The sequence below is a fragment of the Papio anubis genome, chromosome 17 (genome assembly GCF_008728515.1).
Source record: "Papio anubis isolate 15944 chromosome 17, Panubis1.0, whole genome shotgun sequence".
NCBI lineage: Eukaryota > Metazoa > Chordata > Mammalia > Primates > Cercopithecidae > Papio > Papio anubis.
Genome location: NC_044992.1, coordinates 18,744,307 through 18,758,805, shown reverse-complemented (window position 1 = coordinate 18,758,805; position 14,499 = coordinate 18,744,307). Strand labels below are relative to the sequence as shown.

The window sequence follows — 14,499 nt, the reverse complement described above, 5'->3', positions numbered from 1 at the left end:
GACAGGAGAAGTGTTGGAGCCCAGGAAGGTGAGGTTGCAGTGAATTGTGATCGTGCCATCACACTTCCACCTAAGTAATGGAGCAAGACCCTGTCTCTAAAAAACAAAACAAAATTTTTTTAAGGAATACTGGGAAGAGGTCAGCGGTGGTTTCAGAACAGAGGAAGTGCCAGATGACCTTTGTGAGGCATTGGCCAGGAAGAACTCTACAGTGTCTTTAGGCAGCTTCTGTCTATAAGGATAGTGGAGTCTCCTCCCCGGTATTAATAGAAAATCTCTGAGCTGTTTTTTTTTTCCCCCCTGAGACGGAGTCTTGCTCTATCGCCCAGGCTGGAGTGCTGTGGCGCAATCTTGGCTCACTGCAAGCTCCGCCTCCTGGTTTCACGCCATGCTCCTGCCTCAGCCTCCCGAATAGCTGGCACGACAGGCATCGGCCACCACGCCCAGCTAATTTTTTTGTTACTTTTAGTAGAGACGGGGTTTCACCATGTCAGCCAGGATGGTCTCAATCTCCTGACCTCGTGATCTGCCCACCTCGGCCTCCCAAAGTGCTGGAATTACAGGCGTGAGCCCCCGTGCCCGGCCGGTTTTTTGTTTTTTTTTTTTTAATCTGGTCTCATACCTCTGATAGCTCATGAAGAAGTGTTCCTGCTTCATACATATATGTGTTAGGTATAGCATAGGTGTTTGGTGTTGTGTTTGTTTCTGTTTGTTTTATATGAATTAAGGTGTATTATGAGCAGTTGAAGATAAACAGGAAATTTTTTCCCAAACCACTATATCTGCTCGTTCTATTCATTCAGTCTCTTTATGTTATTCCTTCATTCATTCATTCTATAGAACAATGGAGTGCCTACTATATGCATCTACTGTTGTGGGTCCTGGGGAAGAAAGCAAAGTTCCTGCTTTCATGGAACTTACATTATATTGGTAGAGACAGTAACAGATAAACAAATGCAGCCTGTGTACATGTGTTACATGAAAAGCAGGGTAGGGGGCTGGGAGAGAGTAGTAGGGAGTGCTGTTTTCAAGGTGGTTGTCAGGAAAGGCCTCACTGAGGAGGTGGCATTTTTAGTAGACCTGAGCGCATTGGGGGCGTAAGCCCAGGCAGCAAGTGGAGGAAGAGTGTTCATGATGGAAGGAACAAGGATAGAGGCCCGAAGCTAGAGAGCTCAGCATGATCAAGGAACAGCAAGCCCCATGTGGCTGGAATGGAGTGAGCAAAGGAATGAGCAGTAGAAGGTGAATGAGTTGGGAGGTCACCAGAGACCATGGCAAGGACTGGAAAGTGTCAGGGACACATTGGAATTTGGAGCAGGGAAATGATGGGATTTATGTTTTTAAGGGATTGCTGTATCAGCTATTTGGAAAATTAAGTGTAGGGCTTCAAGAATAGAAGCAGAGAAACAACATTCTTGCCGTAATCGTAGTCTAAGTAAGGGATGATGGTGGTGTGGATTAGGCTGGTAGTGGAAGACCAGTCCAGTTCGGGTTGTATTTGAAGGTAGAGGCAAACATTGTATTTCTACCAGCAAGCCCATCTATGAAGTTACTTGTATTATTAATTTGATTGAGATACGCCCACATAAACTAATGAATAGGAATGTCTGCAGTTGGGTTAAACACCCCCATATATCCTTCTTTTAATTCTTTTAATTGTCCAGACGTCTCTTTAAGTCAAAGTATTTTTTGGTAGTGTAGGAGCCTAGGGATTGAATTATTCACTCAGAAGGCATTTGAGTGATTACTGTGTGCCAGGCACTATGCTGAATGCCAAGGATGTAAATAAGAGGGCATAGTCTCAGTCTGTTTTACTCCAGCTTGGTTCCTTTTTAATGACCCTGACTTGTGAAGCGCATATCAGTTAACCTACAGAATGTTTAATCTTCTGAAATTTCCTGGTTGTTATTTAGCTTATTTCTCTCTCCTAGACATTTCTTGTAAACTGGAAGTTACACCTATAGTCTTGATGATTCGTGTTACACATTTTAGATTAGAACACATGGGTGTGTTGTATATGGTGTTTTTGAAAGGCTTTCTATATATTGGTCTGTACATTAAAATATTGCCTGAATGGATACACGTAAAATTTAACAGTGATTACATTAGAGATGAGAAGAGGTGCCTTTTACTTTTCAATATACCCTTTTCCTCTGCTTTTTGAATTTTCTTGCCTTATGCATACTTTATTGCTTAATCGTCCACCTCATCTCTTCCCCTGTGGCTTCCTGTTGCATTTGGAATTAAATCTAGACTCTTTGCTGTGACCTGTGAATGTCCCTTGCTGGCCTCTATCACCTTACTTTGAACCACTCCTTTCATGGACTGAGCTCTCATTGGACTATCTTTTATTCTTTTGCTGAAGTTTCTTCCCTTTGAGGGCCTCTGCAGTTGCTGTTTCATGACTGTGGCAAGCCCTGCCATGGCTTTCTTGCAAGGATTGTTTCTCCTTCTCATCTCAATATTATCTCTTCAGAGAGGGACCTTTCCAACTCACATGATCTAAAATCCGTTGTATGTACCACTCACTACCACTTCTTTCTTTTCTTTTTCTTTTCCTTTTTTTTTTCTTTCTTTTTTTTTTTTCTGAGACAGGGTCTTGCCCAGGCTGGAGTCATGACTCACTGCAGCCCCAACTTCTTGGGCTCAGATGATCCTTTCACCTCAGCCTCTCGAGTAGCTGGAACTGCAGGCACACACCACCACGCTTGGCTTATTATTTTACTTTTTGTAGAGACAGGGATTTGCCAAGGCTGGTCTCAAACTCCTACCTCAAGCAATGCACATCTCTCGGCCTCCCAAAGTGCTGGGATTACAGGAGTGAGCCACCACGCCTGGCCTATTTTCTTATTCACTGTCTGAAATTATCTTGTTCATTTATTTATATACTTGTTTATTTATCAGCTGGACATGGTGCCTCACACCTATAATCCCAATACTTTGGGAGGCTAGTTTGGAGAATTGGTTGAGCCCAGGACTTCAAGACCAGCCTGGGCAACAAAGTGAGACCCTGTCTATAAAAAATTGTTTAAAAATTAGCTGGGCGTGGTGGCACATGCCTGTAGTCCCAGCTACTTGGGAGGCTGAGGTGGGAGAATCACTTGGGCCCAGGAGGTCAAGGCGACAGTGAGCCTTAATCGTGCCACTGCACTCTAGCCTAGTGACAAAGTGAGACCCTGTGTCTAAAAAGTAAATAAAAGTAGTTTCTCTTTCATGACTAGAATATTACCTCTATAAGAGCTGTGAGTTTGTCTGTATTATTTGGCACTATATTTCCTGATTCCGAAATTATGCCTAGCACATGGTAAGTACTCCTTAAATATTTATTGATTGAATTAATTAATACTTAAGAATTTCATTTGGGATTTTCTGAGTGATAAGATTATGGATTATATTTATGTAAGAAAAAAATCATTTTTTAAACTTGGTTGCCCTTTGCCACACTGACATAGACACTATGTTTTCTTAGCCAGATTACTTGTGAGGATACTCACAGAGGCCATTCTCTTCTCAGTTCCCAAATAATTGATATTTCTTAGCATTTTCAAGCTCATGCAATTCTTAGATGATGTATCTGTGTATATCATCTCCTCATTCTACAAATATAGAAATTGAAGGCTGGGCACAGTGGCTCACGCCTGTAATCTCAGCAGTTTGCGAGACCAAGGCGAGAGGATCACTGAGGTCAGGAGTTCAAGACCAGCGTGGCCAACATGGTGAAGCCTCGCCTCTATTAAAAATACAAAAATTGGCCGGGCGCGGTGGCTCAAGCCTGTAATCCCAGCACTTTGGGAGGCCGAGACGGGCGGATCACGAGGTCAGGAGATCAAGACCATCCTGGCGAACACAGTAAAACCCCGTCTTTACTAAAAAAAATACAAAAAACTAGCCGGGCGAGGTGGCGGGCGCCTGTAGTCCCAGCTACTCGGGAGGCTGAGGCAGGAGAATGGCGTAAACCCGGGAGGCGGAGCTTGCAGTGAGCTGAGATCCGGCCACTGCACTCCAGCCTGGGCCACAGAGCGAGACTCCATCTCAAAAAAAAAAAACCCAAAAATTAGGGCCGGGTGCGGTGGCTCACGCCTGTAATCCCAGCACTTTGGGAGGTCAAGGTGGGCGGATCACGAGGTCAGGAGTTCGAGACCATCCTGGCTAACCCCGTCTCTACTAAAAATACAAAAAATTAGCCAGGCATGGTGGCAGGTGCCTGTAGTCCCAACTACTCGGGAGGCTGAGGCAGGAGAATCCCTTGAACCTGGGAGGCAGAGGTTGCAGTGAGCTGAGATTGCGTCACTGAACTCCAGCCTGGGTGACGGAGCGAGATTCTGTCTCAAAAAAAAAAAGCCAGACGTGGTGGCGGGTACCTGTAATCCCAGCTACTAGGGAGGGTGAGTGAGGGAGGAGAATGGCTTGAACCCAGGAGGTAGAGTTTGCAGTGAGCTGATAATGCACCACTACATTCCAGCCTGGGCAACAGAGTGAGACTCCGTCTTAAAAAAAAAAAAAAGAAATTGAGGAATGGGGAGATTGTGATTTGTGATTTGTTAGGAGTCACACAGCAGGTTAGTAGCAACTACAGGGCTTTGGTTCAGAATACCACCTTGACAACAGTTTGTTTACAGTTTGACTCCCCTTCCTCTGCCTCTCTCTCCTTCCTTATTGGGGGCAGATGGAAAGAATTTTCATCATTTACTAGCCTATAGTTTTAATCTGAGTTTTGAAACCTTGATAATAGAGCACAGAGGAAAAGACTGAGTTTTCTTTTTTTTGAGACAGTCTCGCTCCATGGCCCAGGCTGGAGTGCAGTAACACCACCTCAGCTCGTTGCAACCTCTGCCTCCCAGGTTCAAGCAATTCTGCCTCTGCCTCTCGAGTAGCTGAGCTTACAGGCACGTGCCACCACGCCCAGCTAATTTTCTGTGTTTTTGTTTCATTTTGTTTTTTTCTTTTTTTTTTTTTTTTTTTTTTTTTTTTGAGACGGAGTCTCGCTGTGTCGCCCAGGGTGGAGTGCAGTGGCCGGATCTCAGCTCACTGCAAGCTCCGCCTCCCGGGTTTTTACGCCATTCTCCTGCCTCAGCCTCCCGAGTAGCCGGGACTACAGGCGCCCACCACCTTGCCCGGCTAGTTTTTTTTTTTTTTGTATTTTTTAGTAGAGACGGGGTTTCACCGTGTTAGCCAGGATGGTCTCGAACTCCTGACCTCGTGATCCGCCCGTCTCGGCCTCCCAAAGTGCTGGGATTACAGGCTTGAGCCACCGCGCCCGGCCCATTTTGTTTTTTTTCTGAGATGGAGTCTTGCTCTGTCATCCAGGCTGGAGTGCAGTGGCACGATCTTGGCTCACTCCAAGCTCTGTCTCCTGGGTTCAAGCAATTCTTCTGCCTCAGCCTCCCTAGTAGCTGGGACTACAGGTGTGTGCTACCATCCCCAGTTCATTTTTGTATGTTTAGTAGAGACGGGGTTTCACTATGTTGACCAGGCTGATCTCGAACTCCTGATCTCAGGTTATCTGCCCGCCTCGGCCTCCCAAAGTGCTGGGATTATAGGCATGCGCCACCACACCTGACCATTTTTGTATTTTTAGTAGAGACGGGGTTCCACCATGTTGGTTAGACTGGTCTCAAACTCCTGACCTCAAGTGATTTGTCCACCCCAGCCTCCCAAAGTGCTGGGATTACAGGCTTGAGCCACCGTGCCAGCCAAGATTGAGTTTTGAAAAGAGACTTCTGAGATTATGAGAAGGGCAAGCAAGGTAACTTAAGTTACATTAACATCATCTAGGAGACAGTGTAACAAGGAGGAATTGTAAAAGGATGTTATGAGCCTGTGCCCATGTAGTGGCAATCCCTTGTGCTTGGATACAGTGGCAGGAGACAAAACTGTACTTAAATTGATAAATCCCTTACATGTCATTTTAAGGATCTTAGACTCGCATCATGTAGACATCAGAGATTTCTAAACAAAGTACTAACCAGATGTTTTCCTTGTCAGTAGAATGAGAATGAATTGGAGTTGGGAGAAACTGGCATCAGGGACACCAGTCAGCCAGTGGAATTAGCTAATAATGTAGATAGGAGAAGAAAAAGATTCAAAGTTAGGTAGTGGTAGCAAGAATTAGAGGGAAGGTCAGATTTATGATATGTCCAAGGTTGAATTCTAAGGTGAAATTTGGTAACCAGATTTCATGTTTAAATTGGGAAGGTAGATTGAGATTTTTTTTAACATGGGTTCTCTAGATGAAAATGTGTAACGTTAACTGAGACACACAACACAGAAAAAGAGTAGGTGGGAGATAGATTAGTTCAGTTTGAAATAGGCTCAGTTTGAGATGCCTTTGGACAATTTGGAACTACAGGTTTGACACTCAAGGGGTTTCTAAGTTATCTGCAGATCAAAGGAAGTTAAATCCACACAAGGGAATGAGATGCCCAAAGAGAATGTGTTGAAGATGAAAGGAAAGCTGGCAGTTGGATCCTGGAGAAGCTCCATGTTAAAGGAGGACGGAATGCACAGAGGAAGAGTCTAAGATGTGGGTTTGGAGGAAAAAGTATCAGTCAATAAGAGGGAGACTGTCAATAGAGTGACTCTGCAGGGTGGCCTGAAAAGAGAACAGTGCATGGGATGATTCAACAGCCAGTTGAGCCTTCAGGCAGAGCATTTAACATTGTGGCTCTGTAGACTCTGGTTGGCAGTAAAATTTGAATAAACCAATATTTAAACCCTTAGGTAATAATAAAAATTGAGGGAAAAGGATCCAGGTTTTGTATTTTTTTTTTTTTTGAGACTGAGTCTGGCTCTGTCGCCCAGGCTGGAGTGCGGTGGCCGGATCTCAGCTCACTGCAAGCTCCGCCTCCCGGGTTCACGCCATTCTCCTGCCTCAGCCTCCCGAGTAGCTGGGACCACAGGCGCCCGCCACTTCGCCCGGCTAGTTTTTTGTATTTTTTAGTAGAGACGGGGTTTCACCTTGTTAGCCAGGATGGTCTCGATCTCCTGACCTCATGATCCGCCCGTCTTGGCCTCCCAAAGTGCTGGGATTACAGGCTTGAGCCACCGCGCCTGGCCCAGGTTTTGTATTTTTTATGAATTCAGTTATTGAATGAATCAGGACCTCGCCTCAAGAAATAATCTACCAACAATTAACTTGGTTTAAAGCAAAGTTAGCAAGTAAGAGTGTTCAAATTATTAAATAACAAAGTAAGCTGTGTATTTCATTTGTAGAAATAGAGGCTGGCCTACTTCAGATGATTCTCAGCATGTGATTACAGATGTGGGCTTACACATCCTAGGAAGTTAAGGTGTACTCTAGCTTGGATGGAGTATGGCTCTTTGAAACTGTTCTCTCACCCGGCTAGTTTATATAGACCAGTGAACTAGAATGTAGTGGCATACTCTGTCCTAGAAACCATTTTATATAGGATCTGGTCTGGAAGGTTTGAAAACATAACAAATGTGTTGATGTCTCCCAATGTATTGCTAGATTCTTACCCAAGAGCAATATCCTGGTTAGGGTTTTGTTTTGTTTTTTAATGTTTGCCGCAAACTAACACTAGATATTAGTTTCTTTCATCAAGTGAGGAGAGTAGAAGAAAAGTCCAGAACTCTGAAACACCTTTTCAAAAGTTTGTCAAGCCATGATGTTTGCAAGTTAAATACTCTGTTATGGAAGCAATATAATCAATTTTTATTAATGCAATATTCCTTAGTGTTTTGGATGGTATCACATAAGAATATCCATGTCTGGAAGCAACAGCTTTTAAAAGAGCATTTTGTTGGTGGTGGTGGTGATATTGGGTTTTTGTTTTTGAAATGGAGTCTCACTCTGTCGCCCAGGGTGGAGTACAATGGTGTAATCTGGGCTCACTGCAACCTCCGCCTCCTGGGTTCCAGCGATTCTCCTGCCTCAGCCTCCCAAGTAGCTGGGATTATAGGTGCCTGCTACCTGGCTAAATTTTTTTTTTTTTATTTACATTTTTAGTAGTGACATGGTTTCATCATGTTGGCCAGGCTGGTCTCAAACTCCTGACCTCAGGTGATCCACCCACCTTGGCCTCCCCAAAAGTGCTAGGATTACAGGAGTGAACCACCGTGCCCAGCTTTTTTTTGCAACCTCCACTCCTGGGTTCAAGCAATTCTCCTGCCTCAGCCTCCTGAGTAGCTGGGATTATAGGTGCCTGCCACCATGCCCGGCTGATTTTTGTTATTTTAGTAGAGACAGGGGTTTCACCATGTTGGCCAGGCTGGTCTCGAACGCCTAACCTCAGGTGAACCACCCACCTCAGCCTCCCAAAGTGCTATGATTACGGGTGTGAACCACCACGGCCAGCCAAATAAGAGCTTTTTTTTTTTTTTTTTTTTTTTTGAGATGAAGTCTCGCTCTTGTCCCCTAGGCTGCAGTGCAATGGTGCGATCTTGGCTCACCGCAACCTCCGCCTCCCAGGTTCAAGCAATCCTTCTGCCTCAGCCTCCCGAGTAGCTGGGATTACAGGCGCACACCACCATGCCTGGCTAATTTTTGTATTTTTAGTAGAGACAGAGTTTCACCATGTTGGCCAGGCTGGTCTCGAACCCCTGACCTCAGGTGATCCGCCCGCCTCGGCCTCCCAAAGTGCTAGGATTACAGGCGTGAGCCACTGTGCCCAGTGCATTTTTAATGTAAGATTATGCATGAAATGTACATTCAATTTTGTTTTTGTTTACTAGGATCCATGTTCTCACAAGCTATGAAGAAATGGGTGCAAGGAAATACTGATGAGGTAAATTCTACTTTTAGGATAAAGAGATTTCTGTTTATAAGTGCCATCCTTGTGTAAGTAAGGTTTTAAATTTTCTTTTTCTTTAGTTCCCATGTTTAAGCAGCATGGCACATTTATGCTCTCTTATCCACAATGTACCAAGAAAGGGTGGTCCCTTCTTAACATATAACAATTGCCTGATAGTAGCAGTGAAAGTATCTTCAGTCCAGAGGCTAGGACCACTGAAGGATATACATGCTTTCAAGTTTCCATCAGCCAGCAGGCATCAGTAATCAATGTATAGATCAAAAGCTCAAATGTTTCCCTCCCCGCCATCAGTTTTACTTTAAGTAGTGGAGGCTTGCTTTTTTAATAGTTAAGAACATTGAGAGATGGGAGGTGAAAAAAGGAAAGTGTTTTATTTTGACCATCTAACCTGAAAGTAGTTCCAGTGCTAGATATCCAGTAGTTGACACTGGAAGACAGGGAATGACCTGTTAATATTCATAGCCAGAGGGTGGCCCAGGTTTTTTCGTACGTGGGAATGAAATTCTTATCCAAATAAGTAGAAATGATGTGCATGATTATGCCATTTGTTAAGAGCACTGAGTATGTGCATCTCGATCCATCTAATGAATAACTGTTATCACCAGTTTAAATTATTTTCTTTAGGCCCAGGAAGAGCTAGCTTGGAAGATTGCTAAAATGATAGTCAGTGACGTTATGCAGCAGGCACAGTATGATCAGCCATTAGAGAAATCTACAAAGGTAAGGATGACTTTGTTTTGTGTAAACTAAAAAGTATTATTTTCCAGGTATAAAAATAAAAAAGGACATAAGGGGTTTCTTTGCCTTTGAAAGATTAACTGCTATGGGGATTACCTTCTTATCATAAGCAACTAGAAAACAGACAAACTAAATGAAACAACTGTTTCCATATATTGGACAATGGGCAATACAGGGAAACCACTGAAACCAAACAGAGCCCAGTCTTGCTGAACGAAAGAGTTAAAAATCAAAGTTCAGGCCAGGTGCAGTGGCTCACGCCTGTAATCCCAGCACTTTGGGAAGCCAAGGTGGGTGAATCACTTGAGATCAGGAGTTCAAGACCAGCCTGGCCAACATGGTGAAACCCCGTCTCTACTAAAAATACATAAATTAGCTGGGTGTGGTGGCAGGCGCCAGTAATCCCAACTATTTGGGAGGCTAAGGCAGGAGAATCGCTTGAGCCAGGGAGGTGGAGGTTGCAGTAAGCTGAGATCACGCCACTGCACTCCGGCCTGGGCAACAAGAGCGAAACTCCATCTCAAACAAACAAACAAAAAATCAAAGTTCAGAGAGACCAATTTGAGTAGAAGTTGTAGGAAAAGGTACCAGAAAAGAGGAAGCTGCCCAGAAAGAAAGCTGTAGAGATATTTAGAGAGGTTTCCTTGGATCCTTGGCCTAGGTTATCTGTATATGTGTGGGGTGAAAATGCATCTGTCCAGGTAAAGAACCCCCCAGAAATTAGTAGGCTGAACATAGGGCTAAGAAAAGTTCGTGGCCAGAAGGATCTGGCCAGAGTAGAGAGACTTTGTGATACACAAGGCATTGGGTAGGGTCTTCACAAAGGTTATGCCTTACTACTGAAGTTAAATTAGGTCTGGAGTACAACCACCTGAACCAAGTTTGAAAGCAAATTTTTAAAGGATCAAATTACTCTAACAACTGCATGCCAAAACAAAGGGCTAACCCTCTTTACAGTAACACAACAAAATTCAGCACTTCACAGTGTAAAGTTAGAATGTCTAATGTCCAGGCTGGGTGCAGTGGCTCATGCCTGTAATCCCAGCACTTTGGAAGGCTGAGGCAGGTGATGACCTGAGGTTAGGAGTTCAAGATCAGCCTGGCTAACATGGTGCAACCCTGTCTCTATGAAAAATAGAAAAAATTAGCCAGGCGTGGTGGCGGGCGCCTGTGATCCCAGCTACTCGGGAGGCTGAGGCAAGATAATTGCCTGAACCCAGGAGGTGGAGGTTGCAGTGAGCCAAGATCACACCACTGCACTCCAGCCTAGGCAAAAAGAGCAAAACTCAGACAATGAGACGAGACGAGACGAGGAGATGAGATGAAAATTCTGACATCAATCACAAATTACCAAGTATGACATGAAGTTAATCTATAACCAGGAGAAAACTCAATCTATAGAAACAGACCCAGATATGAGAAAGATGGTGAATTTAAATATTAAAAATATGCTCAAGTGACCAGGCGCGGTGGCTCATGCCTGTAATCTCAGCATTTTGGGAGGCCGACATGGGTAGATCACGTGAGGTCAGGAGTTCAAGACCAGCTTGGCCAATATGGTGAAACCCCTTCTCTACTAAAAATACAAAAAAAAATAGCTGGGCATGGCGGCAGGCGCCTGTAGTCCCAGCTACATGGGAGGCTGAGGCACAAGAATCACTTGAACCCGGGAGGCGGAGGTTGCAGTAAGCCGAGATTGCGCCACTTGTACTTCAGCCTAGACAACAGAGTAAGACTCCATCTCAAAAAAAAAAAAAAAAAAAGTTCAAGAATATCAAGGAAAACAAGAGTATAATGAGAAAAATGCAAAATAGTTTTAAAAGAACCAAATTGAATTTCTTGAAATAAAAAATTCCAGAAATGGGGGCCAGGCACAGTGGCTCACGTCTATAATCCCAGCACTTTGGGGGAGTCGAGGCAGGCAGATCACCTGAGATTGGGAGTTCGAGACAGCCTGACCAACATGGAGAAACCTCGTCTCTACTAAAAATACAAAATTAGCTGGGTGTGGGGGCACATGCCTGTAATCCCAGCTACTTGGGAGGCTGAGGCAGGAGAATCGCTGGAACCCCAGAGGCAGAGGTTGCGGTGAGCTGAGATCGCACCAGTGCACTCCAGCCTGGGCCACAAGAGTGAAACTCCATCTCAAAAAAAAAAAAAAAAAAAAAAAAAAAGTAGACTCAAAGAACTAGCTGAGTTTTTCTTTACGCAGGTGACTACTTTAGTTCCTCATGTCCTCATTAGTAGATCAGAGAAATTCAACACCAAAACCCCGAAAGAAAAACCCCTTCTAATCCTCATTCCATGATTTTATGAATGCATGAAGTCCTAGGCCTGTGAAGGAATACCCAGTCTCTTTATCCTGTGTTGATACCTCTCTCTTCAACCTCCAACTCGACATTTGCCTATAGGATGTACTTGGACATTCAGCATAAACTACCTTACACCATTACTGAATTGCTTCATGTGCACATGTCCCATGCCACAATACCGGGGACCCAGTGATATTTGTCCCCAGTGCTGTGAGTACAGGAGGGAGTCAGTGAATGCCTGCATGCGTGTCTTTACCATCCCTCTTGAATATGCTGTAGGGTTAATTCCTAGAAGTAGACTTACTCTGTTGAAAATTGGCAGTATTTTTCATTCTAATATCTATTGCCAACATGGGAAAGCAAGTCTGGATGCCAGTCCTTGTTAAATGACCCTTGGGTAAGTTACCTAACCTCTTTAAGCTTCTGTTCACTCATGTGTTAAAACAAGGAAAATTACAATATCTTACCTCACAAAATTGTAGTTAGCTTCTGGCTGTCATAAACTCTGGTATATAGTAAACACTAAGTGTTGGTGTCCATCCTTAATTTGTAATAATAGGTCACTTGTTAGAGAAATGCACCTTACCATTTTCTTTTCTTTTCTTTTTTCAGTTATGACTCAAAACTTGAGATAAAGGAAATCTGCTTGTGAAAAATAAGAGAACTTTTTTCCCTTGGTTGAATTCTTCAACACAGCCAATGAAAACAGCACTGTATTTCTGATCTGTCACTGTTGTTTCCAGGAGAGAATGGGAGACAATCCTAGACTTCCACCATAATGCAGTTACCTATAGGCATAATTGATGCACATGACGTTCACACAGTGAGAGTCTTAAAGATACAAAATGGTATTGTTTACATTACTAGAAAATTATTAGTTTTCCAACGGCAATAACCCATTTATGAGAGTCTTTTAGCCTACTGGAATAGACAGGGACCACATCCTCTGGGAAGCAGATAAGCATAGAACCGATACTTGATGCACACTCGTAGCAGTAACTCATCCCTAACAGCATCATAAAGCAGGTGCCAGAGGTGCTTTGCTTTGTCCTTCCAAAGCAGGTGAGTCAGCCCCACCGAGAGCCAGGCAGCTCTGAGTGGCAGCATGGTGCTAGCAGCTTCAGTGGAACAGGGTGAGAGTAAATTATGCAGTCTTCCTTGACAGCAGCATTAATTTGGAAGGAAGCTGACAAGTCATGGGTCAAGTTTCAGTGACTTCTTCCTTCCTTTGATGGCAGTATACAGTTTTCACATTTAATTCCTCCTCCTGAGATGCAGTATACTTAAAACCATTCTCTCTCCTGCTAACAGAAGGGTGTGAATCTGGTTTACTTTGAGCATTAGGATTTGCCCCTTTGGAATTCTGCACTCCAGTACTTAACTTTCCCTTCAGAATACATGTGGAAAGAAAGAAATCATAGCGATGACTCCAATTTTGCCCCTGTGGCACCTTGAACAAAACAGTTATTCCCAAATTACACTTTTTTTTTAACATAAGATGAGCAGGATGATTGGGGAGAGGGAAACATTCGACTTTGTTTGACTGCCTCCCCCATTCTTTGCTGTGAGCTGGGAAGTGTGCAGTTGGTGGTCTTTCTTCTCCTTTCTTTAGGACAGTAAGAGACTCACTCACTGCACTTCTGCTCAGTTGGCTTCTGCATCGGGACCGCACAGCCATCAGCAGGGCTGCCCAGTTGGTGAGCACACTCCATTGACCACGTGGCGCCAGTGCTTCCTCAATGCACATGATTGTTTGAGAAGAAAGAAAGTTCTCTTAGATGTTACTGCTTTTGCTCAGACTTTGCAAAAAAAAAAAATATATATATATATGTATAAATATATAATTATTAATCACTTTTGTCCTTGAGAAAGTCTTGAATGAACAGAGAATTTATTCCATTGCAATATTTGATTGTATAGAGGCACACTGTTTCATCGACAGAAGAAGCAAAAAGGCTTTGTGTAAGTTTTTGGTACTATGTACCACCTCTGTTATTCTTTTAAAGCTGAAGTATTCATGTACTTAAACCATATTATATTTAATTGTGTTTGATTTTAAAATATATATATGAGAATTCTATTTAAAATTGTGTCAACTTTCTGCTTTCAGGGTATTTATGGCTCTTCTGTTGAAATATATTGATCTTTCTAAATATTTCCATTTGCTTTCTAAAAACTCAGAACATGAGCCACTACTGGACTTTGCCTTGTTTTTGGAGTGTATGGCATAAACCCAAGGTTTTTATTCGGCATCTATGCTATGATTAATTCATTTTGTTCTTTTAACAAAATATTTCCATCCATTTCACATTGCTTCAATCTTTAACAGAAAAGCAATATAAAGGTCATAGAATAAAATGTGGTTTTGGGCGACTCTTGCTGCCTCTGCATGTTTTGGAATAACAATTTCTACAAGACTCTAGGCTGTTTAAACTAGTGCTTTCAGTTAAGATAATTTCTGATCATTTCTTTGTATATACAATTTGTGCTTCTGAGCTAGAGATGCCAAGTAGTTGTAAACGGCTTATAAAGAGAATAGCAGCAAATCTGACACTTGGCTACTTTTTTCTGCTCCACCTGCTTTGAGACACAGAAGCGGAGTGTGACCCGAAATTATTAGCCAGATGTAATATTTGATCTAAAGTAGATCCTTGTACTGATTTTAAAGTTGGAAT

At 43.2% G+C, this 14,499-nt stretch overlaps 1 protein-coding gene across 4 annotated transcripts in view; it reads left to right on the top strand.

Moving 5' to 3' along the window:
- AKAP10 (A-kinase anchoring protein 10) overlaps positions 1-14,197 on the top strand; it is a 91,181-nt gene extending 76,984 nt beyond the window's left edge. For all 4 annotated transcript variants that reach the window (XM_031657417.1, XM_003912461.3, XM_031657416.1 and 1 more), the window contains 3 exons: positions 8,695-8,747; positions 9,399-9,494; positions 12,437-14,197. In XM_031657417.1, coding sequence (XP_031513277.1) covers positions 8,695-8,747; positions 9,399-9,494; positions 12,437-12,442 — 155 coding nt within the window. In that variant the 3' untranslated portion in view covers positions 12,443-14,197. The remainder of the gene's footprint in view (positions 1-8,694; positions 8,748-9,398; positions 9,495-12,436) is intronic.
- Positions 14,198-14,499: the final 302 nt, after the last annotated feature.